Source organism: Sminthopsis crassicaudata, chromosome 1, assembly GCF_048593235.1.
Source record: "Sminthopsis crassicaudata isolate SCR6 chromosome 1, ASM4859323v1, whole genome shotgun sequence".
NCBI lineage: Eukaryota > Metazoa > Chordata > Mammalia > Dasyuromorphia > Dasyuridae > Sminthopsis > Sminthopsis crassicaudata.
In genome coordinates, this window is record NC_133617.1 from 419416694 (window position 1) to 419443829 (window position 27136).

The 27136-nt window shown below is 34.1% G+C and overlaps 1 protein-coding gene across 5 annotated transcripts in view; it reads left to right on the forward strand.

Annotated features, from left to right (window-relative positions):
• Window positions 1-27136, forward strand: part of UNC13B (unc-13 homolog B) — a 339532-nt gene that overhangs the window by 65721 nt on the left and 246675 nt on the right. For all 5 annotated transcript variants that reach the window (XM_074280308.1, XM_074280310.1, XM_074280309.1 and 2 more), the window contains exon 3: window positions 11906-12005. In XM_074280308.1, coding sequence (XP_074136409.1) covers window positions 11906-12005 — 100 coding nt within the window. The remainder of the gene's footprint in view (window positions 1-11905; window positions 12006-27136) is intronic.

Here is a 27136-nt window from a genome sequence, read left to right on the forward strand (position 1 = left end):
CTCATCTACATACTCTGAGTATCCTTGGCATGGCTCTTCCCATGCTTGCATTGGTTCTCTTATCTCTTCTCTCCTGGTTTCCCTGACTTCCTTCAGTTCTCAGATTAAGTTTCTCCTTCTGCAAGAAGTCTGTTTTGGTCTCCCTTATTGCTAGAGCTTTCCCTCTCAGGTTATTTCCAGATTGTCCTGTCTATATTTTATGTGTATCTTTGTTGTTTGCATGTTTTCCCTACTGAACTGAGAGCTCTTTTGACAGTAGGCATTATCATTTGCTTTTCTTTGTAACTGCAGCACAGGGTAGGTATTGTATAGTGTGCTAGAAGAGATGCTAGGGGAGATACAAAGCTATGAACCTATAGTTTCTACTACTACGGAACTTAGTTTCATAAAGAATGTAACATTCACAAATAATTAAAATACAAATCGTTACTTGGGAAAGAGGAAGGGAGAAGCAAAGACAAGCAAAATACTATGGTGATTAAAGGAGTGGAAACGTATTACTGAGAGGGGATCAGGGAAAGCATTCTGGAAAAGGTGACATTTAAGTTAAGTTTCAAAGAGTTAACAGGCAAAAAGGTAAAGTGAAGACATTTTTTCTTGGTTCTTTTCTATTTTTTGACTAGGTGAGGAATTGTAATATTATTTATTTTATTGCAAATGATTCTAACAACCATTAGTTTTTTAACTAAAGTGTTTTACATTGACTTATAAGTTAGTATTTATAACAGACTGTGCTTAGCTATCTTGGACAGCCAAGTGATTTTTACATGCATTTTACTTGTAAGTGTTGGGTTTTTTATTTATTTGTTTTATTGTTTGCTTTTGTCTTGTATTTTTATATTCTTCTACCTCAGGACCCTTTTCTCATTTTCATCAAGTTTTATGTTCTCAGCTTGTTTTTTCCCTTCGTGCTTTGGAAATCATCACTATATTTGATAGCTTTTTGACAAAGGCATGTATGAAACTCTAACCTAACTCTACTCTTAACTTTAATTTTTAAGCTTAACTTTAACTTTTACACTTTAACTTTGGTCCTAACCCAAATCTTGAATTTTTAAAATAGTTAAAAGGGGCAGATATTAGTTTGTGAGAGATCATACAATAAGTTCATCTGGAGAGTTATTTTAAGACTCAACAAAGAAAATTAACTTTTAAAAAATGATTAACAATGCTTTTAGTGTTTTATGTCTGTTAATATATTTGTAACTTGTTAAGTCAACTGGTAAAAATACAACAGAATTACAGGACTGAGTGCACTAAACCAGATAATATAAGCTCCAGATGTGCTTAATTTGAATCTGATGTAATTTAATTTACAAAATAGTAATTTGTTATTTAATTTGTGTAGACCCCAATTTAGTCACAAAATTAAATTATTCTTTTATCTCCATTTTGTAAGATGGGAATAAGTGATTCTGGTTTCATTTTTGACTTCTCATATGACCTTAAGCCAAATCACTTACCTAACCTGTCTAGTCATATAAAAGTAGTCATATAGAAGTGAAATTGGGAGGGATTAAACACACACACACACACACACACACACACACACACACACACACACACACACACACACAAATTCTGTTCCTGGTTCCCAATTTCTTACCTTAAAAAAAAAGCATTTGAAATCACCAGAACTTTCTGCACTTCTTTCTTTGTCTCTAACATTAATGTACTAATCTGTGTGCAAAGCATTATATAAAATAAAATTTGAGTAAATGATCTTGGCCCTTTAACTTAAAAGATCCATGGTTCTTGGAACATTCACATATATATTTTTTAAATAATAGTATTTTATTTTCCAATTACATGTAATTTCAACTTTCATTTTTGCAAGATTTTGAGTTCCAAACTTTTTACCTCTTGGGGGAGCCAAGGCAGCAAACAATCTGATATAGGTTATGCATGTATGATTATTTAAAACATTTTTAAACATTTAAAATTTTATTTTTAAAGCTTTTTTTTTTTTCAATTGGGGTTAAGTGACTTGCCCAGAGTCACACAGTCAGTCTGAGGCCAAATTTGAACTCAGGTCTTCCTGACTTTAGGACTATGCTCTATCCACTGCACCAAGTAGCTATTCCTAAAGCTTTTTATTTTCAAAACATACACATATATAGTTTTCAACATTCATCTTTACAAAACCTTATGTTCCAATTTTTTTCTCCCTTCCCCTGCCCCCTCCCCTAGATGGCAACTAATCCAATATATGTTAAACACCTGCAATTCTTTTATACACATTCCCACAATTATTATGCTGCACAAGAAAAATCAGATCAAAAAGGGAAAAAATGGGAAAGAAAAAATGCAAGCAAATAACAACAAAAAAGTGAAAATAATATCTTGTGATCTGTACTCAGTCTCCATAGTCCTCTCCCTGGGTGCAGATGGCTCTCTTTATCACAAGACCATTGGAATTGGTCCAGATCACCTTGCTGTTGAAAAGAGCCATATCCATGAAAGTGATCATCGAATAATCTTTTTGTTGCTGTGTACCATGTTCTCTTGCTTCTACTTATTTCACTTATGCCTCAGCTCATATAAGTCTCTCCAGGTCTTTCTGAAACCTGGCTGATCATTTCTTATAGAACAATAATATTCCATAACATTCGTATACTATAACTTATTCAGCCATTTCCCAATTCCTTGCCCACTACAAAAAGGACTGCTATAAACCTTTTTGCCCATCTATGTTCTTTTTCCCTTTTTAATGTTGTCTTTGGAATACAGGGCCCAGTAAAGCCCATTGGGCTATCAAATATTCCATATTGCTCTCCAGAATGGTTGGATGCGTTCCCAACTTCACCAATAATGTATTAGTGTCCCAGTTTTCCCACATCCCCTCCAACATTCATCATTATCCTTTCCTGTCATCTTAGCCAATCTGAGAGGTATATAGTGGTACCTCAGAGTTGTCTTAATTTGCATTTTTTCTGATTAATAGTGACTTAGTGCAATTTTTTCATATGACTAGAAATGGTTTTAATTTCTTTATCTAAAAATTGTCTGTTCAGACAATTCTCAGAGGAAGAAATTGAAACTATATCCACTCACATGAAAGAGTGTTCCAAATCACTACTGATCAGAGAAATGCAAATTAAGACCACTCTGAGATACCACTACACACCTGTCAGATTGGCTAAGATGACAGGAACAAATAATGATGAATGTTGGAGGGGATGTGGGGAAATTGGGACACTAATACATTGCTGGTGGAGTTGCGAAAGAATCCAGCCATTCTGGAGAGCAATCTGGAATTATGCCCAAAAAGTTATCAAACTGTGCATACCCTTTGACCCAGCAGCGCTACTACTGGGATTATATCCCAAAGAAATACTAAAGAGCGGAAAGAGACATATATGTGCCAAAATGTTTGTGGCAGCTCTTTTTGTTGTAGCTAGAAACTGGAAGATGAATGGATGTCCATCAGTTGGAGAATGGTTAGGTAAATTGTGGTATATGAAGGTTATGGAATATTATTGCTCTGTAAGAAATGACCAACAGGAGGAATACAGAGAGGCCTGGAGAGACTTAAATCAACTGATGCTGAGTGAAATGAGCAGAACCAGAAGATCACTGTACACTTCAACAACAATACTGTATGAGGATGTATTCTGATGGAAGTGGAAATCTTCAACATAAAGAAGATCCAACTCACTTCCAGTTGATCAATGATGGACAGAGGTAGCTACACCCAGAGAAGAAACACTAGGAAGTGAATGTAAATTGTTAGCACTAATATCTGTCTGCCCAGGTTGCATGTACCTTCGGATTCTAATGTTTATTGTGCAACAAGAAAATGATATTCACACACATGTATTGTACCTAGACTATATTGTAACATATGTAAAATGTATGGGATTGCCTGTCATCGGAGGGAGGGAATAGAGGGAGGGGGGGTAATTTGGAAAAATGAATACAAGGGATAATATTATAAATATATATATATATAATAAAAAATTAAAAAAATAAAATAAAATAAAATAGTGAGGCCTTAAAAAAAAATTGTCTGTTCATATCTTTTGACCATTTATCAGTTGGAGAATGGTTTTTTATACATGTTTTTTAAACAAGTATTCCTCTGTGCTGAGACAGGCACTTTTTATATAAATATTGAAATCCTTAAGAAAATTGTCACCTCTGAGTTATATTTAAAATGAAATGGAATAATTCAAGATATTCTTTTCTTTGTTCTACCCCAGAAGAATTGGGTCTCCTTTCTGAAGCTTTATACTCTAGCATTATACATATACAATAGACTCAAACCAATCTTTTTGAGGGCAATTAAAGCTACCTTAATTTAGATGTTAATGAGGTTGTAAACTCAAACTGTATGCAGCTAGACATATATATACACACACACATACATATATATATACACACACATACATATATATACACACATATACATATACATATATATATATATATATATATACACACACATACATACATACCTACATATATAGTCCATTTCCTCTTGTCTATAGCCCCTTTCCCCCTTACACTTTCCATGTTTGCTATTGGTCTTTGAGGTTATCTATTTTTTTTAATTAAAGCTTTTTAATTTTCAAAACACATAAATGAATAATTTTTTAAACATTAACCCTTGCAAAACCTTGTGTTCCAACTTTTCCCCACCTTCCCCCCAGCCCCTCCCCTAGATAGCAAGAAAAATCAAATCAAAAAGGAAAAAAATGAGAAAGAAAATAAAATGCAAGCAAACAACAAAAAAAAGAGTGAAATGCTATGTTGTGATTCACACGCAGTTCCCACAGTCCCCTTGAGGTTATCTTTAGAACCAAATCTCCTAAATACAGAGAAGGGAACCTGCTATATTCCTTTTATCATTAATTCTATTTTGATGTATGAAAAGTTCAAGAGACATAATTTCTGGGTAATTAATCATGGCTATATAGTAACTTAATAAAAGAATTGGTCATTTAATTGTTTCTTGTCAATCACCCAAAACTGCACATGATGTTCCTACTGATGCTTCTGTGCTCTTGGAAGAATGAATGCTCCTGACAGATGGCAGTCAATTCTGATTAATAGTTAATGAGAGAATGAATATTAATGAGAGGTGAACTTTTTCTAATGAGATACTGAGGAATATGACTGATGATGGGCACATCAATACTCTCAGACCACCCCCAATTCTAGGCAAGGTAGACAAAGAATCTACCCCTTCCCACCCAAGCCTGAGAAGAAGACAATGTGCTTTCCCAGTAGAAATCTGAAAAAGATTGAGGAGAAAATTAAACCAATCTCAATATCAGTATTGTCCTTTAAATGCTGGCTAAATAACCTACGAGGGACTTATTTCCTCATTAAGAAATAGGAAGTGGAAAAAATCCTGGATCTCTCTAATGATAAACTGTTATTAATACAAGAGAAATAATCATTTCTCTCACCATCCACATAGTATTTACTGACTTCAGCTTGAGTAGGTAAGCAGGAGCTCTCAACTATATTTAAATTCCTATACTCAATTTCAGGATAAATTTGCACCCCTGTCCAGATTTCTCTGCCTAGTTATGTTTATTCTAATCTCCTGGTTTTTTTTTTTTTTTTATGCTCTTGTTTCTTTGTCTACTTTATTGATTATAAATTACTAGGATTCCTAGTGATGAGGTCTAGAATTGGGATATCTAAATGAAATTAGGGTTTAATTGAGGTCTAGTGGCAGGTTCGGGGTACAGGGAGTCAAATAGAGCTCTCCTGCAACCCCTTTGGATTCGGTGCAAGGATATGGAGTTAAATGAGGTCTAGTAATGGGGCAAGAGTCCTCTGTAAAGGAATTTATAGACCCGAAAACCTAGATTGATAAAAGAGGTTTATTATGGGGTTTGGAAGTAAAGTCTAATTAGCAAAGTTGAAGGTCGAGATAAGAGGTTACCGGAAACAGTGTTACAGTGGGCAGAGATCCTTGGCGTGCCAGGCCATATTTGGCCATATTTGGAACCTCTGCAAAGAGAGGGCTCCAGTCTGGTCTTTTATTTTTATTTTTTTAATTTATTAATTTTATAATTATAATTTTTTTAAACAGTACACATGCATGGGTAATTTTTTTTTTTTTTTTTTACAACATTATCCCTTGTATTCACTTTTCCAAATTTTCCCCTCTCTCCCTCTACTCCCTCCCCTAGATGACAGGCAATCCCATATATAATAAATGTGTTACAGTATATCCTAGATACAATAAATGCGTGTAAAACCAAATTTCTTGTTGCATGGTAAGAATTGGATTACTCCGAAGGTATAAGTAACCTGGGTAGAAAGACAATAGTGCAAACATTTTACACTCAATTCCCAGTGTTCCTTCTCTGGGTGTAGCTGTTTCTGTCCATCATTGATCAACTGGAACTGAATTGGTTCTTCTCTATGTTGAAGATATCCACTTCAATTAGAATATATCTTCATACAATGTCGTTGGTTCTGCTCATTTCACTCAGCATCAGTTGATGTAAGTCTCTCCAAGCCTCTCTGTATTCATCCTGCTGGTCATTTCTTACAGAACAATAATATTCCATAACATTCATATACCACAATTTCTCCAATTGATGGGCATCCATTCATTTTCCAGTTTCTAGCCACTACAGAAAGGGCTGCCACAAACATTCTTACACATAGAGGTCCCTATCCCTTCTTTAGTATTTCTTTGGGATATAAGCCCACTAGTAGCACTGCTGGATCAAAGGGCATGCACAATTTGATAACTTTTTGGGCATCATTCCAAAATGTTCTCCAGAATGGCTGGATTCTTTCACAACTCCACCAACAATGCATCAGTGTCCCAATTTTCCCACATCCCCTCCAACATTCATCATTATCTTTTCCTGTCACCTTAGTCTGGCTCTTTTATAATAGGGGGCTTTGGCTACAAGCTGAAGGGGGTTTGTGGGTGGAGTCCCAGGTTGGCTCCTATCTGGGTTTCAGCCAGGGTTAGAATGGGTTTCAGGACTGAGCAGACCCCACCCAGATAACCAAGATGAAACTGTTTGTGCTTGGGGTGGAGTCCCCCTCACAGACGCAGAGTTGAAGGAGGTTTTCTCCTTTAAGGATTTTTCAGAGTTTTGGGGTTTTCTCTTCACTAGTTTACATTTTAATCTATTGTTATTGATAAGAGCTATTCTAATTGCTCTCATTAACTCTAAAATTCATTCTTGGCTTAACTAAATAGCCATTTAGAGAACATAACCCTATTGGTAATATCATGATTCCAGAATGGTCAGTAGACATTACAATTATTCATTCAATAAACCTTTACTAAGTGACTGCTCTATGCCAGGCATTATGCTGAGCTCTAGAGAGACAAAAGGAGGCAAGTAATAGTCCCCGTGTTATCTCCAATGAGATTAACTTTACTACTTGTCAGGATTACTGCAGCAGTCCCCTTGTATATGCAGCTCTTCCTTTTGCCCCTCCAGCTCTCAACAGTTGTTGACTATATCATTCTTTTCCTCTTGGAGCTTCAGTAGCTTTCCATTGCCTTTAGGATCAAATTACAAAATCTGCATATTTTGCATTTAAATTAATCCTTTTTGACTTGGTTCCAGCCTCTCTTTACAGCCTGACTGTATGTTACTTTTCCCAATGCATTAAATGTTCCAGACACAACTGAAGTTTCCTGTATATGGAATCCCATTTCTTTTTTTCTGTCTTTGCACAGATTATGCCCTATCTCTGAAATTCTTTCCCTCAAGAAGCCTTTCTTGATTCCCCCATTTGTTAGTCCTTCTCCAAATCTCTATATGGTTATTTTGTATATAGGCTATATTTTGCTCATTTGTGAACACACTGCCTTTCCTTGGTAAAATATAAGCTCCTTGAGGATTAGTATCTAGAGTTTTAGCACTGTACTTGATACATAGCAAGATCTTAATGTATAGTTATTGATTAAACTTTGACACTACTGAAGATATAATTCTTGACCTCAAGAAACTTAAAAAGAGTGGCATGTACACAAATTACCACTGCAAGGTTGGGTATAATGAGTTCAGGGTCAAGATGTAAAGAATTCAAGACAGATGTAGATGGGGGAGAATTTGCAGCCAGGAAGATTTGGAAAAAGGTGGTACCTTAGTTATCTTGAAGGAAAAGATGACTTTGGACAAGTTTGAAATGAAGGAAGGTACTTCTACACTATTGCATAGAGGCAAGAGGTAGTAGCTAGAGCTTGTAGAAGAGCTCCTATCCAGTCTTGCTGTATAAAATTAGTTTTGCAAATAAAATGTAATATTAACAATATACAATTTCAAATAAAGTTATAGAATAAAAAATTCCTCTAAAGAAACCTTATATTAACAAGTAGTAAAAATTATGAGAGGCATTTTGGTAGCATAAATAGAGAGTTGGTGTTGTAACCAGGAATTTTTGGGTAACAAGTACTGCCTCAGACTATGCTGTGCAATCCTGGGCAAGTCAAAACCTTCCAGGACACTTCTGAGTCTATAAGTTATAGAGAAAATGTAGACCTATATAGTGGGAATTTTCTTACCTTGGAGGTCTTTTTACCAATGAATTCTCAGGTTCAATCTCTTAAATGTGATTACTATGATTAATATTGTGTGGTTCGGAAATGGTGAGGGGTCACCATTTAATTAAAAAAAAAAAGCTGGAGAGAGCTCCAGAGAAAAGCAAAGTTTATTGTACATTCTTGAGAGAAGGGCATCCCACACTTCCAGCAGACAATCGAAGAGAGGAAGCGCCTCCTGTGGGCAGGACAGCACCTTTAATCCCTAATGCAAAACACCCCCTCCCACCACTGACCCTCATCCTCATTGGCTGAGAGTCTTACATTCTAAACTCGAGATCTACCCATGAAATTGAACTTGACCAATAAGTATATAGTTGCCCATATTTGACTGAAATAGGGAGGAGATTGTATCATGGGAGGGTAGCAGGAAGGGGAACCCCATTATGCCCTTGAATCAATGCTCAAAGTCCTTCAGGCCTACTCAAACTCTGAAGTAGATGAAGCCTTACTCGATTTTCTCAACTGTCTTGAAAGATCTCACCTCATCTCATTCAATATAAAAATGTTCACTCATTTAGGACCTATTATTGATTGTTGTCTTGTGAGTCTTTTAGTAAAGTTGCTTAAAAAAATTCACATGCTTGACTAATTACTCATATAAAATTAATTGAACAATTAATTACTAAAATTATTACTATTTATGTTTCTAGGATATACAGAGTTAAAAATGTGTTTAACCTCTAAAATTTTAAAAACTTATTTATAACGTTCTTTTAATTTTAATTTAATTTAAATTCTTTTATATTTTGAGTTTCAAATTCTCTCCTTCCCATTCACCTTATCCCCCAAACTGAGAAAGTAAGCACAATGATATCAATTATATAGATAAAATCATATAAAATATATTAGTCATATAACAAATAAGCACCAAAAATTTAGAAAATTATATTTAGTTTGCACTCAGATTTCATCATTCTCTCTAGAGGTAACTAGTATTTTTTCATCATGAATTCTTTGGAATTTTTTTAGATAATTGTGTTGCTGAGAATAGCTAAAAGTTGTTCATTTAATTATCATTACAGCATTGTTCATGTAGTTCTTGCCATGTTTTTTTTTCTTCTCTGAAACCCTTCCCCACCTATCATTTCATATAGCACAATAGTACTTCATGAAAATCAATGCCATTTGATGTCTTTCCCTTCAGATTCTAATTCTTTGCCAATGCAAAAAGAACTGCTATAAATATTTTATACATATGCATTCTTTTCTCTTTTCTTTGCTCTTATTGGGGTACAGACATGATGTTGCAGAGTCAAAAGGTATGCACAGTTTTATAACCTATTGAGCATAGTTACAAATTATTCTATAGTATGGTTGTACCAGTTCATGACTACATGAACTACCAACAGTTTTTTAGTGTACCAATTTTCCCTCATCCTCTGGAGCATTTTTTTTCATATGACTTCAAATAGCTTCATTTCTTCTTCTGAAAACTGCTTGGGTCATATCCTTTGATCATTTATCAAATGGGAAATGGAAAATTCATTTACTCCCCCCCCTCTGCTCGCCGTAGTAAATTATAGTTGCTTTCCATATTTTGGGGTATATCTAGATCTATAATAATTTCTTATACTTGGTAGTATCTTTTTTTGTTTATTCTTCTTCCCATTTGTAGTTTTTGAAGTGAGGCTGGCCCATTTTGGTTCTGATTTGGATTCCAGTCCTGACCTTCCCCTTTCACAATTAGATATTCCTGGATTTGAAGTTCATAATTCAGTATCTTCAGAGACTTCAGTGGCATCTCAGGATAGAATGTTAGGGACATTAGAGCACTTGGTTTGTCCTATAATGAGGGCTACCATGATTTCTAGTTGCTCCTTAAGGTTTGTAAAGTCTTCAGTATGGATTTCTAACAATTCTAAGGCTTTTTCTGGGGCGCTGTTTGCTCTTGTCCTAAAGTTACCTCCAGTCATGCTATCAGTCAGCCCACTTGTTTACTTGTATTGGCTCTGGCTTTTCTGGTGGCACTTTCTCCTTTGCTTGTGGGCTTCTAGCTGAGACTTTTTTGGGGGTAGTTCTGAGGTAGAAAATGTCACAAATTATAGTTTTTCATTGGATTTCTTAATCATTATTTGATTAAGTTCAAATTTCAGGGTTTTTTTGGAAGTGGGAACTATCTACTTCCATTAATGGAATGTTGGCTGGAATTTTTTTTTTAATCAAATATTTTTAGTAATTCAGATGAATCATATGTGCATGATTTAAAAATGTTCAGAGTGGTTGACTTTGGTTGACTTGATTATATCAGTCTTAATTTTCCAAAAATGTGTGAGAAGACTGATCTGATAATTTGTGCAAAGAGCCTAAGGCAATTTTCTCCTATTTTGAAAAAGTTTACTGAAAGTATAAAAAATGTTATTATGGAATGTCTTTCTAGAGATTGGTAGATTATTGATAAAATAGCCATACATTCTGAATTAGTACAAATTTCAATAAAAAAGTATTTTTAATAAGGCTATGGTCAATGAAAATTCTTTTTTAAACTATATGTCCTGATTTTTGGCTTGGAAAACATGTTATTCTAATGATAGACGTCTGCTCAGAAATGTAATGTGGGATATTATCATGTTCTTTAGTTTATTCATTACTGAGATGACTAAATTATTTCCAGTGCCATTTTTGTGTGTGGTTATTATCACAAATTATCTTTAAAAGAAAAAAAAACCCAATAAGAAACTACCCTGGCCTTTATGTATAAACAATCTTAAGGACTTCTTATTACTAGGTTATTTTAGAGGAGAAATCAAGGGCTCTCTGACCTTTGCATACTTCTGACTTCCCTTTATATTGTTTAATTTCACATATTTGTGCCTTATTTCCCTAACTATAATCTCTGTCAAAGCAAAACCAATGTAATATGCTTCTTTGTTATACCATAATACTCTGCTCACAGCAGTGGCTATGAATATTTGTTGATTTGATTTTCTTTTCAAGGTTTAATTTAGCCATTTTTTCCTTTTAAAAAATAAGTAGTTTCCAAAATCTTTTAAATATTTTTTATTGAGATGTGTATGTAATTTCACTTTTCCATGATAAACCTGCTCAGATGTTTTATCATAGTTCAAGTGGCTTGAACTTGTGAAGACTGTGTTTCTGAGTATAGACTGAGAAAATGGTCTAAGTACTGGTCCAGAAATGAGTACCAGGCTAACTGTTAGTGTGTCATATGACCAGAAAGTTGCTGATCAGATAATCCATTTTTTTTGACAGTTGCAAGTCATGAAAATGATTATTAGGTCAAGGAGAGGCTTCATGATGCTCTAATGAAATTCACTTATCTTTGGAAGTATTAATTAAAGGCTTTAAGGGGATCATATTGTAATAATTAAACTCTTCAATCTTCAACTTCTGTATCTTTTTCTTTAGAGAAATTTAATACATATGTGACCCTGAAAGTACAAAATGTGAAGAGTACAACAGTTGCAGTTAGAGGGGACCAACCTTGCTGGGAACAAGATTTCATGTTGTAAGTATCCAGTAGCTGCCTGTGTATTTCCTAATCTTTTAGATGACAGAATTAGAGATTTGGGGTTTGTTCTTTGTAAGAATTTTTTTTAGCATTATTTAAGCATTTGTTATAACCTTTAAAATTTGCATAACTATCTTTGGCAATCTAAGAGATATAGGGATAAAAATAAAATGCACTTATCTTATAAATGTATTTCTTCTTATGACACATTATATCATTGCTTTATTAAGGTTTATGAAGTAATATACTATCATAGCCAACATTTATATAGTATTTTGAATTTTGCATATATGCATATAAATATAAGGTATTGACTTTTTATTATATAGACATTTAGATTTCTAAAAAGGACAGAAGAGAATATTTATGTGTGAAACATTGATAAAATCATTTAAGAAGAAACACAACTCCAAAGATAAAAATGTTTAAGGAGAGACATGGATTATTTTGTGCACCTGAGATAAATTTGCTTTTCATATAACTGCTGAGGGGACCTGTTTGAAAAAAAGTACTATCTAAAGATGATTATATGTACTATAGCCCACCAGCTCATTAACATATTACATTCTGAGTTTTGAAGGAAATAGTTGATAAACCATAAATCTGTTTGGGGAACCTGGTATGATCACTGAAATTATTGTTCAGATTATATGAGAGAAGGAGAAAAGAACAGAGGAGAAGCTGTTTTTAGAAGATAAAAAACTGAAAGGAGGTAAACAAAGCTGACAAGCCAGTTTTCTCTCTGATCTAGGGAGTTTTTTGAATGAGAACGTTGAAATCTAATTGGAGATAGGCAGCATCCTTTGCAATTAGAAGAATTGCCTGTGCTTATTACCTTATAGATCCATCTACAGCCTTCAAGAGGGGAAACTTCTAAGGATATTTGTGTTGCTCTGTTGCCCTTAGTAACCTAAAAGGAGAGAAGATGGGCTTTACTGTTTTGCTTGAAAGAGCATACATCTTTTTCAGTACCACACCAAGGGTGTCTGGATGATTGGAGACTGACAACAACTTAGTTTGTTTAATAAGGAAACTATGAAAACCAGAAGAAAAGTAGAGCAGTGAAATGTTTTTGTCCAGTAGGTGATTAAAAAAAAAAAAAAAAAAAAGAAATCAAGGATATAAAGGGCTGTAGTATAGATTTGTATATTGTCTTAGGATGGGGGTTTCTTTACTCATGTGCCTCCCTACTAGGTTGCTACAGATTGCCACAGACATAAATATTACTATTATTCTTGTTTTCACATTTTATTGAGTAAATATTGTGATTATTTTTGTGTTGCCTTCTTGTTTAGTAAATATTATATATTTGAGTTAATAGTGTGAAAAACATACCAGTGGAGGCTCAGAAGCTACACTGACAAATGGGAGGAGTGTATCTCTATCCAATTCCCTCATACACACACCTTATGATCTTGAGAGTTGAGTTATAACAGCATGGTTGTGGTTGTGACTGGCTCTCTAAGAAAATTCCCCAGATTTTTTACATCTGGCAATGTTAGCAACATGCCCAAGTTAAGTAGTAAATAAAATTTACCTTTTCTCTCTTTCTCTTTCTCTCTCTCTCTCTCTCTCTCTCTCTCTCTCTCTCTCTCTCTCTCTCTCTCTCTCTCTCTCTCTCTCTCTCTCTCTCTCTCTCTCTCTCTCTCTCTCTGTGTGTGTGTGTGTGTGTGGTTTTTGCAGGAAAGGGCAGGAAGGAAAGAAAAAAACATTTTGATAGATCATAAGTAGTTCTCATGTAGGAGGTAGCACTTGTGGTAAGCTTTAAAAGAAGTGAAGAATTCCAAAAGGTAGAAGTGAAGAGAGAGCATATTTTAGACATGGAGAAGTAGGAGATGGAGCCTAAAAATTATTTTTTTTCCTGGGATTTATTAATGATATGTTCTAGGTGAGTCACAAACTCCATTAAGCTGTGGTAAGGAAATATTCTGGTTATTCAATTATCCCATTGTTCAAAGTATTAGGATCCTAAAATTATGAATATCATTTAGTTTTCAATCTGTATTCAGTCACAATCTGTTCTTTCTCTGGATATGAATAGAATTTTTCATCAAAAGTCCTTTAGAGTTGTTTTGGATCATTGTATTGTTGAGAATAGCAAAGTCATTCATAGTTGATATCTTACAAGATTGCTGTTAATATATACAGAGTACATTTCAACTTGCATGAGCTCATGAAAGTCTTTCCAGGTGTTTCTGAGAGCATCCTGCTCATCATTTCTTATAGAATAATGGTATTCCATTATAATTACATACCATAATTTATTTAATTATTTCCTAATTAATTGGCATCCTCTCATTTTCTAATCTTTGCTCTGAGAAAAGAGCTGCCATAAATATTTTTGTACATATTGGTCTTATTCCTTTAAAAAAAAAAATCTCTCTTGGAATACATGCCTAGTAGTGGTATTGTTAGGTTAATTAGTGGTATTCCTGGTTTTTACACTTCTTTGGCATAGTTCCAAATTGCTCTACAGAGTAGTTGAATCAGTTCATAATTCCACGAATAATGCATTAATGTCTCATTTTCCCCACATCTCCTCCAACAATTGTCATTTTCCTTTTCTGTCCTATTAGCCAATCTAATAAGTATGTGGAGATACTTCAGAATTATTTGATTTTGCATTTCTCCAATCAGTAGTCAGTGGAAGCATTTTTCATAGACTATAGATAGCTTTGATCACTTTGTCTGAAAAATTTTCATATCATTTGATCATTTATCAATTGGGGAATGGCTCTTTTTAAAATATAAATTTGACTCAGTTCCCTATATGTTTTAGAAATGAGGCTTTTATCAGATAAACTTGATTCAGAATTCTTTTCACAATTACTGTTGCTAGCTATTTCCTCCTATTTATTCTATTCTTTCTCCTTTCACCTGTCTCTCCTCTGAAGTGTTTTGCTTCTGACTCACCTTTTCCCCAATATGCCTTTTTCTATCATTCCCCCTCTTATTGTGTCTTTTTTCCCAACTATTTTCCTGAAGGGTAAGATAGATTTCTATACCAATTGAGTGCAGAGTATTCCTTCTTTGAGCCAGTTCTGTGATATTAAGGTTCACTCACTTCTCATCTTTTCCCCCTCTTCCCTTACATTGTAAAATCTTTTTCTACCCTCTTTTATGTCAAACAATTTACCCCATTCTATCTTTTCTTTTCCTCCTCTCCCAGTACATTTTTCTCTTACCCCTTAATTTAATTTAATTTTTTTTAGATATTATCCTTTAATATTCAACTGACATGTGCCCTCAGTCTATATTTACTCTTTTTAATTACAAGTATCAACTTTCCATGTAGGAATGTAACTAGATTAACTTTGTTAAGTCCCTTAAGCTTCCATTTTCTTTTTATGCATCTGTAGAATCTTATATTTGAAAGTCAAATTTTCTATTCAGCTCTGGTCTTTTCCTAAAGAATGCTTGAAAGACTTCTATTTCATTGAATTTGTATTTCCCCCCCACTTAATACTCAGTTTTGCTGGGCAGTTGATTCTTGGTTGGAATTCTAATTCCTTTTTCCTCTGGAATATTATATTCCAAGCCTTCTAATCCTTTAATGTAGAAGCTGCTAAGTCTTGTGTTATCCTAACTGTGGCTCTTCCATACTTGAATTGTTAATTTCCAGATGCTTGCAGATCCTTGACCTAGGATTTCTGGAATTTAGCTATATCCTAGAAATTTTCATTTTAGGATCTCTTTCAGAAGGTGATTGATGTATTCTTTCCATTTCTGTTTCACTCTCTAGTTTTAGGACGTTGGACTCTCTTCAAAAAAGATGTCTAGGGTCTTTCTTTTATCATGGTTTTCAGGTATTCCAATAATTTAAAAATTATTTCCCTATATCTATTGTCCACATTAGTTGTTTTTCCAATAAGATATTTTCCATTCTTTTTCTTTTTAAAAAATTTTGTTGTATTGTTTCTTGGTCTCTAATAAAATCATTAGCTTCCATTTACTCAATTCTAATTTTTATGGAATTATTTTTTTCAGGGAGCTATTGTACGCTTTTTTCCCCCATTTGGCCAGTTTTCTTTTTTAAGGTATTCTTTTCCACATTGGCTTTTTGTACTTTCTTTTGAATCAGTCTCATTTTTCTTCCCAATTTTTCTCTCTACTTCTCTTATTTGATTTTCAAAGTTCCTTTTCAGATCTTCTGTGGCTTGATCAATTGTTATTCTCTTTCCCCCCCCCACTTCTTATTTTTCTTGGGGGCTTTGGATATAGGAGCTTTGACTTTGTTATCTTCTTCTGACTGTGTTTTGATCTTCACCATAGTAATTTTTTATGGTCAGAATTTTTTTCTGTTGTTTGCTCATTTTCTGAGCCTCTCACCTGACTTATAAGTGTTTGCTAAAGTAGTGTAAATGGAGAATTACACATACAGGTGTAAATGTAATTGTATCATTAAAGGCATAATGTCCCAAACTTCAGGGATTTTGTGCAGCTGTTTTCAGAGATCCTTCTAGGGAATTGTAAGTTTTTAATTCAACCAAGGTGGTATGATCTTAGAAATATTTTTAATACTCTCCTGGCCTGTACTCTCATCTGTGAGTGTCCACAAGCACTCTTTTGTGCCTGGAAATGTGAGGAGAGTCCATGCTCTGCTGTGGCTGTAAGTTCTAGTGTACTCCTTGCTTTGGGACTGTGAGCCAGGACTGTGTGTCCTTGATATGAGTATGGGCTGATCTATGTACTCTTGCTTTAATGCTAGCAAAGAGACTTCTGTAATCTTCTTTTGACCAACTTCCTTTTATCCATTTGTGGGCTGAGACCTTTGGAAAAAGCCATTGATTCAGAGGCTTACAAAGCCTGCTCCTTGTTTGCTGGAGTTGTGCTGGTGCAGCCTGCATTGGATTGTGCTTCCTTCTCTCCCCAGGCAACAAATCTTTTTTGTTGACCTTTTCAGCTATCTTTGGTATCTGTGGGCTGAGAGGTCTGAAAGCTGCCACTGTTGCCACTGATTCATTTGCCTCGAGGCCTGCTTTTAATTTGTTAAGGCAGTGGCTGGGCAAGTGGGGTATGAGCTGGACTGTGCTCCACTCTTACCTTGGTGCAACAGATCTTAGCTACTGATCTTTTAAGTTGTCTTAGACTGGAAAATTGCTTCATACCATCTGTTTGTGGGTTCTTCCACTGTAGAATTTGTTTAGTCATCATTTAAAAGTATTTAGAAGTATTTGAGGAGAATTTGGGCAAATCCCTGTCTATTTCACCATCTTGGCTCTGCCTTTGAGCCACTCTTAAAAAAATTATGATTTTAATGATAAACATGAGCATTTCAGTATAAAAAGAAAAACTTTAAAAAGGGGTTGCATTATCAACTGTCAAATCCTTAAATGTACAGTTGGTTTTCTTTTGCATAATTCAAATTTAACATGGTAGTTGGAATATTGTTCTGCTTATCCTTCTGCTCAAATTGAGGAAGCAAGGCATAGGGGATAAGGCATTGAACTTGGAATTAGAAAGATCTGAGTTAAAGTCTTATCTTAAACTTTTACTAGCTGTATGACCTTAGAAGAGTTAACTTTTCTGTGCCTCAGTGTTGTCTATAAGATGGGAAAGTTGGACTCAGTGTTTTATAAATTACTTTTAAGCTCTAAATCTATATTCTAATCATCTTTTAGAAAAATAACTAAAACATTTATTGGAGAAAAAAAGAACATTTAAAAATCACTTATCTTCTTTTTTTTATTATAGCTTTTTATTTACAAGATATATGCATGGGTAATATAGGCATTGACCCTTGCAAAACCTTCTATTCCAACTTTACCCCTCCTTCTCACCACCTTCTCCCCTAGATGGCAGGTAAATCAATAGATGTTAAATATGTTAAAGTACATGTTAAATACAATATATGTATACATATCCATACAGTTATTTTGCTGCATAAGAAAAATCGGACTTAGAAATAAGGTAAAATTAACCTGAGAAGAAAATAAAAAATGCAAGTGGACAAAAACAGAGGGATTGGAAATGCTATATTGTGGTTCACTCTCATTTCCCAGAGTTCTTTTTCTGGGTGTAACTGGTTCTCTTCATTATTGAACAAATGCAACTGATTTGGTTCATCTCATTGTTGAAGAGAGTCATGTCCAACAGAATGGATCATCATATAGTATTATTGTTGAAGTATATAATGACATATATATATATATATATATATATATATATATACATATATATATATATATACATATCCTGCTTATGTCACTCAGCATCAGTTCATATAACTCTTTCCAGGCCTCTCTGTATCCATCCTGCTGATCATTTCTTACAGAACAATAATATTCCATAACATTCATATACCATAATTTATTCAGCCATTCAATTTCCAGTTTCTGGCCACTACGAAAAGGACTGCCACAAATATTTTTGCACATACAGGTCCCTTTCCCTTCTTTAAGATGTCTTTGGGATATAAGCCCAGTAGTAGCACTGCTGGATCAAAGGGTATGCACAGTTTGATAACTTTTTGAGCATAGTTCCAAATTGCTATCCAGAATGGCTGGATGTGTTCAAAATTCCACCAGCAGTGCATCAGTGTCCTAGTTTTCCCACATCCCCTCCAACATTCAGTATTATCTTTTCCTGTCATCCTAGCCAATCTCTTCTCATCTTTTTTTAAAATTCTTTGAAAAAATTAATTTTTTGTTACATTTTAAGTTCTGAACCGTCTTTCTCCCTCCCTCTTCACCCTGTACTAAAGAATTCTTTGACCTCTTCCTATCCCTGTCTGTTTCTGCCTGCCTTTCTCCCCCCTCTTTCTGTCTGTCTCTCTGTCTCAGTATTTCTCTCTCTCACACACATACACACACACGCATACATTTATTAATTTTTTCTTTGAAGATGTTGGATAGCATCTTCTCTCATAGAACCTTCATAGAATTTAGTAATTTAGTTCTTTGAATAATGTTGCTGTTATTGTATATGATATTCTCTTGGTTCTGCTAATTTCATTCTTTTTTTATGCAAGTCATTACATGTCTTTTCTAAAATCAACCTGCATATTATTTTTTACATCCCATATTATAGTGTTCCATCCCAATTATATACCACAACTTATTTAGTCATTCCCTAATTAATGGGCATCCTCTCAATTTTCAATTCTTTGCCACCTTACAAAGAGAGCTGCTATAAATATACATATAGGATCTTTTCCTTTTTCTCTGATCTCCTTGGGAAACAGACCTAATAATGGTATTGCTGGGTCAAGGGATATATCTAGTTTTATAGCTCTTTTGGACATAATTCCAAATTGTTGTCCAAAATACTTTGATCAATTAAAAGTTCTACTTGTTGTGCATTACTATCCTAAGATCTCATCTTATAAGAAAAGCCAATTTTAATGTAGAAGGAATAGTCTTATTGGTAAGAGGAAAGTGAAAGAAGAGAGGGAAATGTAATTAATGCCAAAGGAAGAGAGAATATTCAGGAAGAGTGGGTGGTTAGTAGTCTTACATACTACAGAAAAGTTCAGGAGAGGGAGACCTGAAAAAGATCAATTTGCAGTCAGGGTATCATTTCTGAAACTGTTTTCTCTACATTTACCAGAGTGGTAAGGTTTGAAGCCAGAATGGAAAGGTTTGAGTAGTAGACAGTGAGGAAATATAGAACATGAGTATGAATCAATAACAATTTAGAAGCCAAAAAATTGAATACAATCTCAGGTTACTTTTTTTTTTTTTTTTTTTGCTGAGGCAATTGAGATTAAGTGACTTGCCCAGGGTCACACAGCTAGGAAGTTTAAGTGTCTAAGATTAAATTTGAACTCAGATCCTCCTGACTTCAGGGCTGGTGCTCTAATCACTGCCCACCTAGCTGCCCCAATCTCAGGTTATATTAAGAGATATAGAATATTGAAAACAATGTGATAACCTCAATATATTATACCCTGATCAGATTGCACCTGGAGTATTTATGTTGAGTCCTAAGTGTTACATTTTACAAAGGATTTAGAAAACTGTAACAGGTTCAGAAAATCATGACCAGAATGGTAATAATACTAGAGACCCAACATTCCATATGAGAACTGGTTGAAGAATTTTAGATATTTAGTTCTGAAGAAGAGAAAACTTTTGGGGGAGCATGATAGTAATCTTTAAGTAATTGAAGAGGTGTCATGTAAGAGAGATATGTCTTTCCTAGCTTCAGAGGATAGGATTTTTCTACAGTTTCTACAGAAAACTGTAGAAAATAAGATGGAATCAGCATTGTTAGGCAGATTTAAATTACATTTAAATATCTAAAAGCAGAATGGTAACTTGAAAAGGAAGAAAGAATAACTGGGAGGATTAGAGAAAGCTTCAAAGTAGCATATGATCCGAAATTTTGAAAGCAGATAAAGTTCTGAGGGCCATGGATCAGGAATGAATACATCTTAAGCTTATTCAAACGCATGGAGATGGGAGGTAGAATATCATATATGAGGAATCAATGCAGTTTACCTTAACTGTATCAAAACACATACAAAAGAAAATCATGTGAAGTAAAATTAGAAAGATGTATTGGTTCCAGATTGTAGAAGATGTTAAAAGCTAAGGAGTTTATATTTTTTTCCCTAGGGACAGTATGGAGCCATATAGTCAGACTTAGATTTTATCAAGAAGCAATGTGACCTAGTGCATTGAGTGGGTAACTGAAATCATAGAGAGGAACACCTGAATCCAAATTCTTCTTCGGAAACTTCCCCTTTCTGAGATTCAGTTTCTTCATTGGATTAGCTATCTTTGGAGTCACTTTCACTTCTAAATCTATAGTGCTATAAGATTGTGTTGACAGTTATATATAGGATGAATTAGAGTGGGAAGAAATTGTAGACAGGGAAGCCACTTAGGGCACCATTATAAGTCAAGGTAAGAAATTATAAGGATGTGAACTAGAATGATGGCAATATATTAGAAAAATATCATGATATCATATCATGGGGAATGAATTTCAGAGTCAAGCAGCATGGTTGCACTTGGAGTCGGAAGGACCTGGCTCAAAACCCATTTAAAATTTTACTAGTTGTGTGACGCTGGGCAAGTCACTTAGCCTCTGTGCTTCAGTTTCCTTTTCTGAAAAAATAAGAAGACTGGTCTCAGTGATTTCTAATCTCCCTTTAAGTTCTAAATCTATGACACTAACTAGGCAACTGATTCAATATAGGATATCTGACAAGGCAAGTGATTGAATGCGGGGGGTATGATGGTGAGGGAAGAATTATTGATGACTTTGAAATTGTTCTTAGGCGAGTGTGAGAGGATAATAGTACTTTCAATGGGAAAAGCATTTTGGAGGAGAATCTGATATGAAAGAAATACAATATATTTGTTTTTTCAACTTGTTAGAAATAGGATTTCTAATTTGAAATGTTTTAATTTGGCTATAGTAGTAATCAGACTTATTCATTTAGGGAAAGCTATGTTAATTAGAAGTTATTTGAAGATTCATAAGATGAAATGTTTCTTAAATAATAAATTTCAAGTATATGAATAGATGTACCATGTTGAAATTGTAATTATCTTGAAAGATAGCTAAATTGGAATGAGTTAAAGAAAAAATACATGTATGATATTAATTTTTTAAAAAATCCAAACTTTTAACTAGAGTATGGGAAATGATAGGTCAAATGTCTTCTTTTAGACTGCCATTTTAGAGAAAATGTAGGAGTACATTTGGAACTGGGCCAACTTAGTTCATAGTAATTATGGCATTGCAGGAAATTTGTAGGGCAATGCTACAATGGTTAATAATACCTCAACAGTTCTCTGAACGTATTAGGATGAATACTCCCTCCATTGGTACAGATGGTACATATCTTTGCCTGTCCTTCTGTAAATCCTATATAGAATAAAGGATCTGCTCTATCCTCTAGAAGCCTTTTGCTGTTTCTTTAAAAATTTTAAAGATTCCACTCTAACACTTGGGCTGTCTATCTGTTGTCAATCATATATGATATATGACTTGGTCATTTCTTTTTTATACTTATCCAGAATGATGTCTTTTAGGCCATTTCTTATGTGCAAGTCATCATTGGTAATGTGCTACAATTTACTCATACCTATCATGTATCTTTCTATTAGCCTTTGAGTTACCTGGAAATTTGTTTTTTTTTTTTTTTTTAAGTTATGGTGTTCCATAATTTCTAGTTAAACTACAACTTGGGAAATAGATGTTTTAACCTACTTTGGTTTTCCTGTATTAAAGATTAAGTTGACCTCTTTTTTGAAGTCATTGAGTTGTATAGTAGCCATGTATGACTGTGAGAGTTTTTGGACTGTAAAAAAGGCTGAGCACCTCAGAATTGATGCCTTTGAATTGTGTTGCTGGAGAAGACTTTTGAGGATCCCTGTGAACAGCAAAGAGATCAAATTAGTCAATAATTAGAAAAAATAATTCAGGTTATTCACTGAAAGGTCAAATATGGAAGCTGAAGTTTAAGTACTTTGACTATAGAAGATGGGAAAGACCATGGTGGTGGGAAAGATTGAAGGCAAAGGATGAAATGAAACAACAGAGGATTAGATATATAGATAACATCATCCCATAAGTAATGTGAACTTGGATAGACTTCAGAGATAGTCAAGGATAGAAAAGCCTGGTGTGCTGTGATCCGTGGGGTCTTGAAGAGTCAGACATTTCTGAATAGCCATGTACAGTACACTGTATGCTTTTGATGTAGGTTTGTTTCCTTGCTTCATGCCTGATTTGTTATTAATTCTTTTGGGATTGTCGAACCAAGTTATCTTCATGATAAATTTGCCATCAAATTTATTATCAAATCTTTTATGTTCTCATGCTGGGTATAGAAAATACCTTATTTGAGAACAGCCATAAAGCTGCATTTTGTTTTTTCTCATCAAGTTAATTATTCTTTTTAAAATTTAAAATTACAGCAGATTCTTATATTCATTGTATAATATAGTAATTTGCAAGGCAATATGGATTTGTCTAAAAGGAGCTAAGTGTAAAATAGCGTGCTAGATTTGAAGTCAAGAAGATAAGAGTTCAAATCTGACTTCATAGTCTTACTTAATGATGTGATTTTGGGACCAAGTGATCTAACTCTAGTTTCAGTTTCCTTCTCTGTAAAATGAGGCTAATAATAACACCTACTTCCCAGGATTGTTGTAATGATCAGATGAGATAATATGTATATATTAATTGCTTTGCAAACCTTAAAGCACTATATAAATGGCTGCTGCTCTTATTAAGAATCTATATGAAGACCTGTCCATTATCTTCTTGTTTTTAACAAAGTTGTCCTTGATACATGTATAGATATTTTTATAAATATTTTATGATATATCTTTAAAATATCTTTAAAATTGATTCCTGAGTACTGTTAAAATTTTGTTACCTTCAATATAGATAGCACTCTAATATGTTTGGCTCTTTCCAGCCACTCTTCCTGTCTTCATTGTGATTTACTCCTAGTATACAAGGTACTGAAAAAATGGTTCTTTATCACTGCTAATGTTTTGTCATTAAAAGTCACTGATGCTAGTCATAGAAATTCTAGCAAAAAAAAAAATAGCTATTCCCCAATAGGTAGAATGGTCAAAGTATAGAACAAACAGTTCTCAAAAGAGAAATCTCCAAATTTTAACAATCATATTAAAGAATGCTCCAGATCACTAGTCATAAGAGAAATGTGAATCATGACAATCCAGAGGTTTTACCTCCCACTCAACGAGTTGGCAAAAATGACAAAAAATTTTGGAATAGTTAATTTGGAGGGGTTTTGGGAAAATAGGCACACTGGGACATTGTTTGTGAAACTGAATTTTGGAAAGCAATTTGGAATTATGCAAAAATAGTGACTAAAATGTCTATTTCATTTGACTCAGAGGCTATAAGTAGTCCATGAAAAGAAGAAAGTAGCACTACTTTTCATGATAATAATGAATTGGTAGCAAAATAGATGTCTGTTGACTGGAGAATGGCTAAATTTGTGTTATATGGATGTAATGGAATGTTGTTTTGTTATAATAAATGACGAATATGGATGAAGACTAAGAAATATGGAAAGAGCTATATGAACAGATAAAGAATGAAATAAAGAACTAAGAAAACAATATGTACAATAATTGCAACAATAAAAATGGATAGATACACATACACAAAGTAAATGCTGCAAAATTACAAAGAACAAGTATGGCTTCAAAGAAGAGGAATGAAAAGGTACTTCTCAACCACTCTGCTGAGATGGGTATGGTACTTAGCACATATTTTCAGATTTTCATTCAGTTGTGCTGATTTTCTTTTTTTTTAAGTTTTAAAAATATTTATTACATGGGATGGCTCTGAGTGGGAGGAGGAAAAACGGTGGTGATGTAAAAGTGAAAGGGCATCAATACTTTTTTTAAAAGCTGGCAAATCCATTTCATTTTACGTGTATTTGTTGTCCTTTCATTTTCAGCTGCAAATGTCTTTGGGATGACCTAATGAATTGAATATTATGACAGCCTTTGACAGCCTTAATTTCTCCTCAAATGCTTTTTTTATTTTTTTGGGAGTGATATTGCTTATGGTCTTCTATCCTCCTATGTAATGTTTTGAAAATGAGGTTGTGCTCTGAACTTGTCACTCTTGGTTGCCTTTTCCTTCTCATTGAACAAAATATTGTATAATTCCCAGCTAATAAGGCTTTTAGATTCCTCTCTGAGTCCTCATTGTGGTGATTTTTTTCCTTGATTAAGTAAGCTTTGCCAAAAATGGTATTCAGTAGATCTAATTCAGTAGATTCTTTGTTTTTGTTCCTTTAACATTTTATTTTTGTAGTCAACAGTTTAAACAATCAAATTAGACTTATTTAAAACACATAAAGTTGGAGGGGATGTTGTTCTTTTCATCTTTCTTCCTTTAGTAGTGTTTTTGACTTTTGTTGATTTGATAGCAAACTGACATATGATTCACAATTAACCATGATTGAGTTTTTTTTAAACATTCATCACATATTGCCTGCATTATAGTAGTTGTAATGTTGGTATTGACTGAGAAATTTTCATTATGACAAAAAGTTACTATATTTTCTATAACACCTTAAAGGAATTTGTATATTATTAATCACAGAAGTTTCTGTGCATGTTAGGAAAATAATACATATGTGGGAGATGTAATTTATTCAGTTTTTAAAAGGAATATTTGCTTACTTTTTCTGAGTCACGCTGAATATTTTGTTGGTTCTAAATAAAGATTAAAATAACATCTTAAGAGCATATGGCATTGCAGCTCTCTTACAGTAACTATGTAGAAATCCAACAACTTTATCCTCTGTCCCTGGTCCTTGACCTACATGTTGGCAATCCTTGATAGGATTAAAATCATCATTTATTATTTAGTTTGATAATTATTGTTGATTATATTTAGCACCCAACAAATTCCTTTTTGAAGAAAGTATAGCATGGTAAATTGTTGCAGCAGCCTACTACTTGATCTCCCTGCCTCAAATCTTTCATCATCCTGGTTCATCCTACCCAATTCTGCCAAAGTAAATTTCCTTAAGCACACACCTGACCATGTTTCACTCCCTTATTTCATCAACTCTAGTGACATCATTGTTAGGAGAAAATATCAACTCCTCTGTTTAGATATTAAAGCCCTACACAACTTGGCCCTGACCTATCTTTTCTGCCTCATTGGACATTATTCCTTCTTCTGTACTATGTGATTCAGGCAAATTGATTTTTTTCTACATTCCTCATTCATGACATTCCATCTTTTATTGCTGTGCTCTTGCATTGACCACCTCTCATTCCTGTGGTGCATGCCTTCTTTACTTCTTTTCCAACTCTGCTCAAGCACTTATTTCCTTCCCCCCCCCCCCTTGACAATTGGGGTTAAGTGACTTGTCCAGGGTCACATGGCCAGGAAGTGTTAAGTGTCTGAAGCAAGATTTGAACTCAGGTCGTCTTGACTCCAGGGAAAATGCTCTATCCACTACATCATCTCACTGTCTTCAAACATCCGTTTCTACATGAAGTCTTTCTTTGCTTTTTTTTTTTTTTTTTTGAGAAGCAATTGGGTTATATAACTCGCCCAGGGTGACACAGCTAGTAAGTGTTAATGTCTGAGGCCAGATTTGAATTTAGGTCCTCCTGACTCCAGTTCCCTATCCACTGCAACATCTAACTGCCCCTGCATGAAGTCTTCCTTGATTCCTTCCTCACTCTAGCTCTTCTACCCTTCCTTCCAAACTACTTTGTATTTATTCACTTGTATTTTCATGTATGTATGTGTATATACACACATACACACTTGGCTTCTTCATTAGAAAGTTAGTGCCTTGAGATTAGAGATTACCTACTTGTCATTGTCAACTGAGATAATGCCTGCGAAAGAACCTCATAGCAATAACTTGCCATATAAATAATGTATATCATTAAGTTATTTTTATTGTACTCAAATTGTTCTGCATTTATTTCATGGAGAGGTGCTTGAATATGCTGTAAGTCACTAAAGAGAGATTAAATTCTCCAAAACAATTGGTAAGGTTCTGGGAATGAAGTTAGTATTTAATGAGTGCTATATATCTAAATGAATATGTTGGGTAGAATGAGAGGAAAAAAGTATTAGAACCTAGAGTTAGAGTCCTAGGTTCAGATACTGTTTCAAGCATTAGCTCCAAGACTTAACTCAGGTAATTTACTTAATTTATGAACTTCAGCTTCCTGATCTGAAAAGCAGTGACGATATATCTGTTAAAGAACCTATGACACAGGTTTTGAAATTCAAGTGAGATGATATGGTTAAAACCAAAGCACCATAGAAATGTCATTTGTTTGCTTCTTTTAAAAAATTCAGTTCTCTCCCTCATTCTCCTCTCCTATTGAGAAGGCAAGAAAAATACAACCCATTCTAAATATATAGACACGCAAAATAAATTTCTTCATTAACCATGTTTCAAAAAAAGGAACTAAATTACTAAAATAGTAATTTATACTCTTCAAGTCTATCAGTTCTCTCCCTGGTGATGATGCTATTCCATATTTCATCATGAGTCCTGTGGAATTGTGATTGATCATGGGATTTATCAGTATTATTAAATTTTTCTTAAATTTTCTTAAAAAAGTTTTTCAAAGTTGGTTATTTTACAATACTGCTTTTACTATATAAATTGTTCTCTTGGTTCTGCCCACTTAGCATTA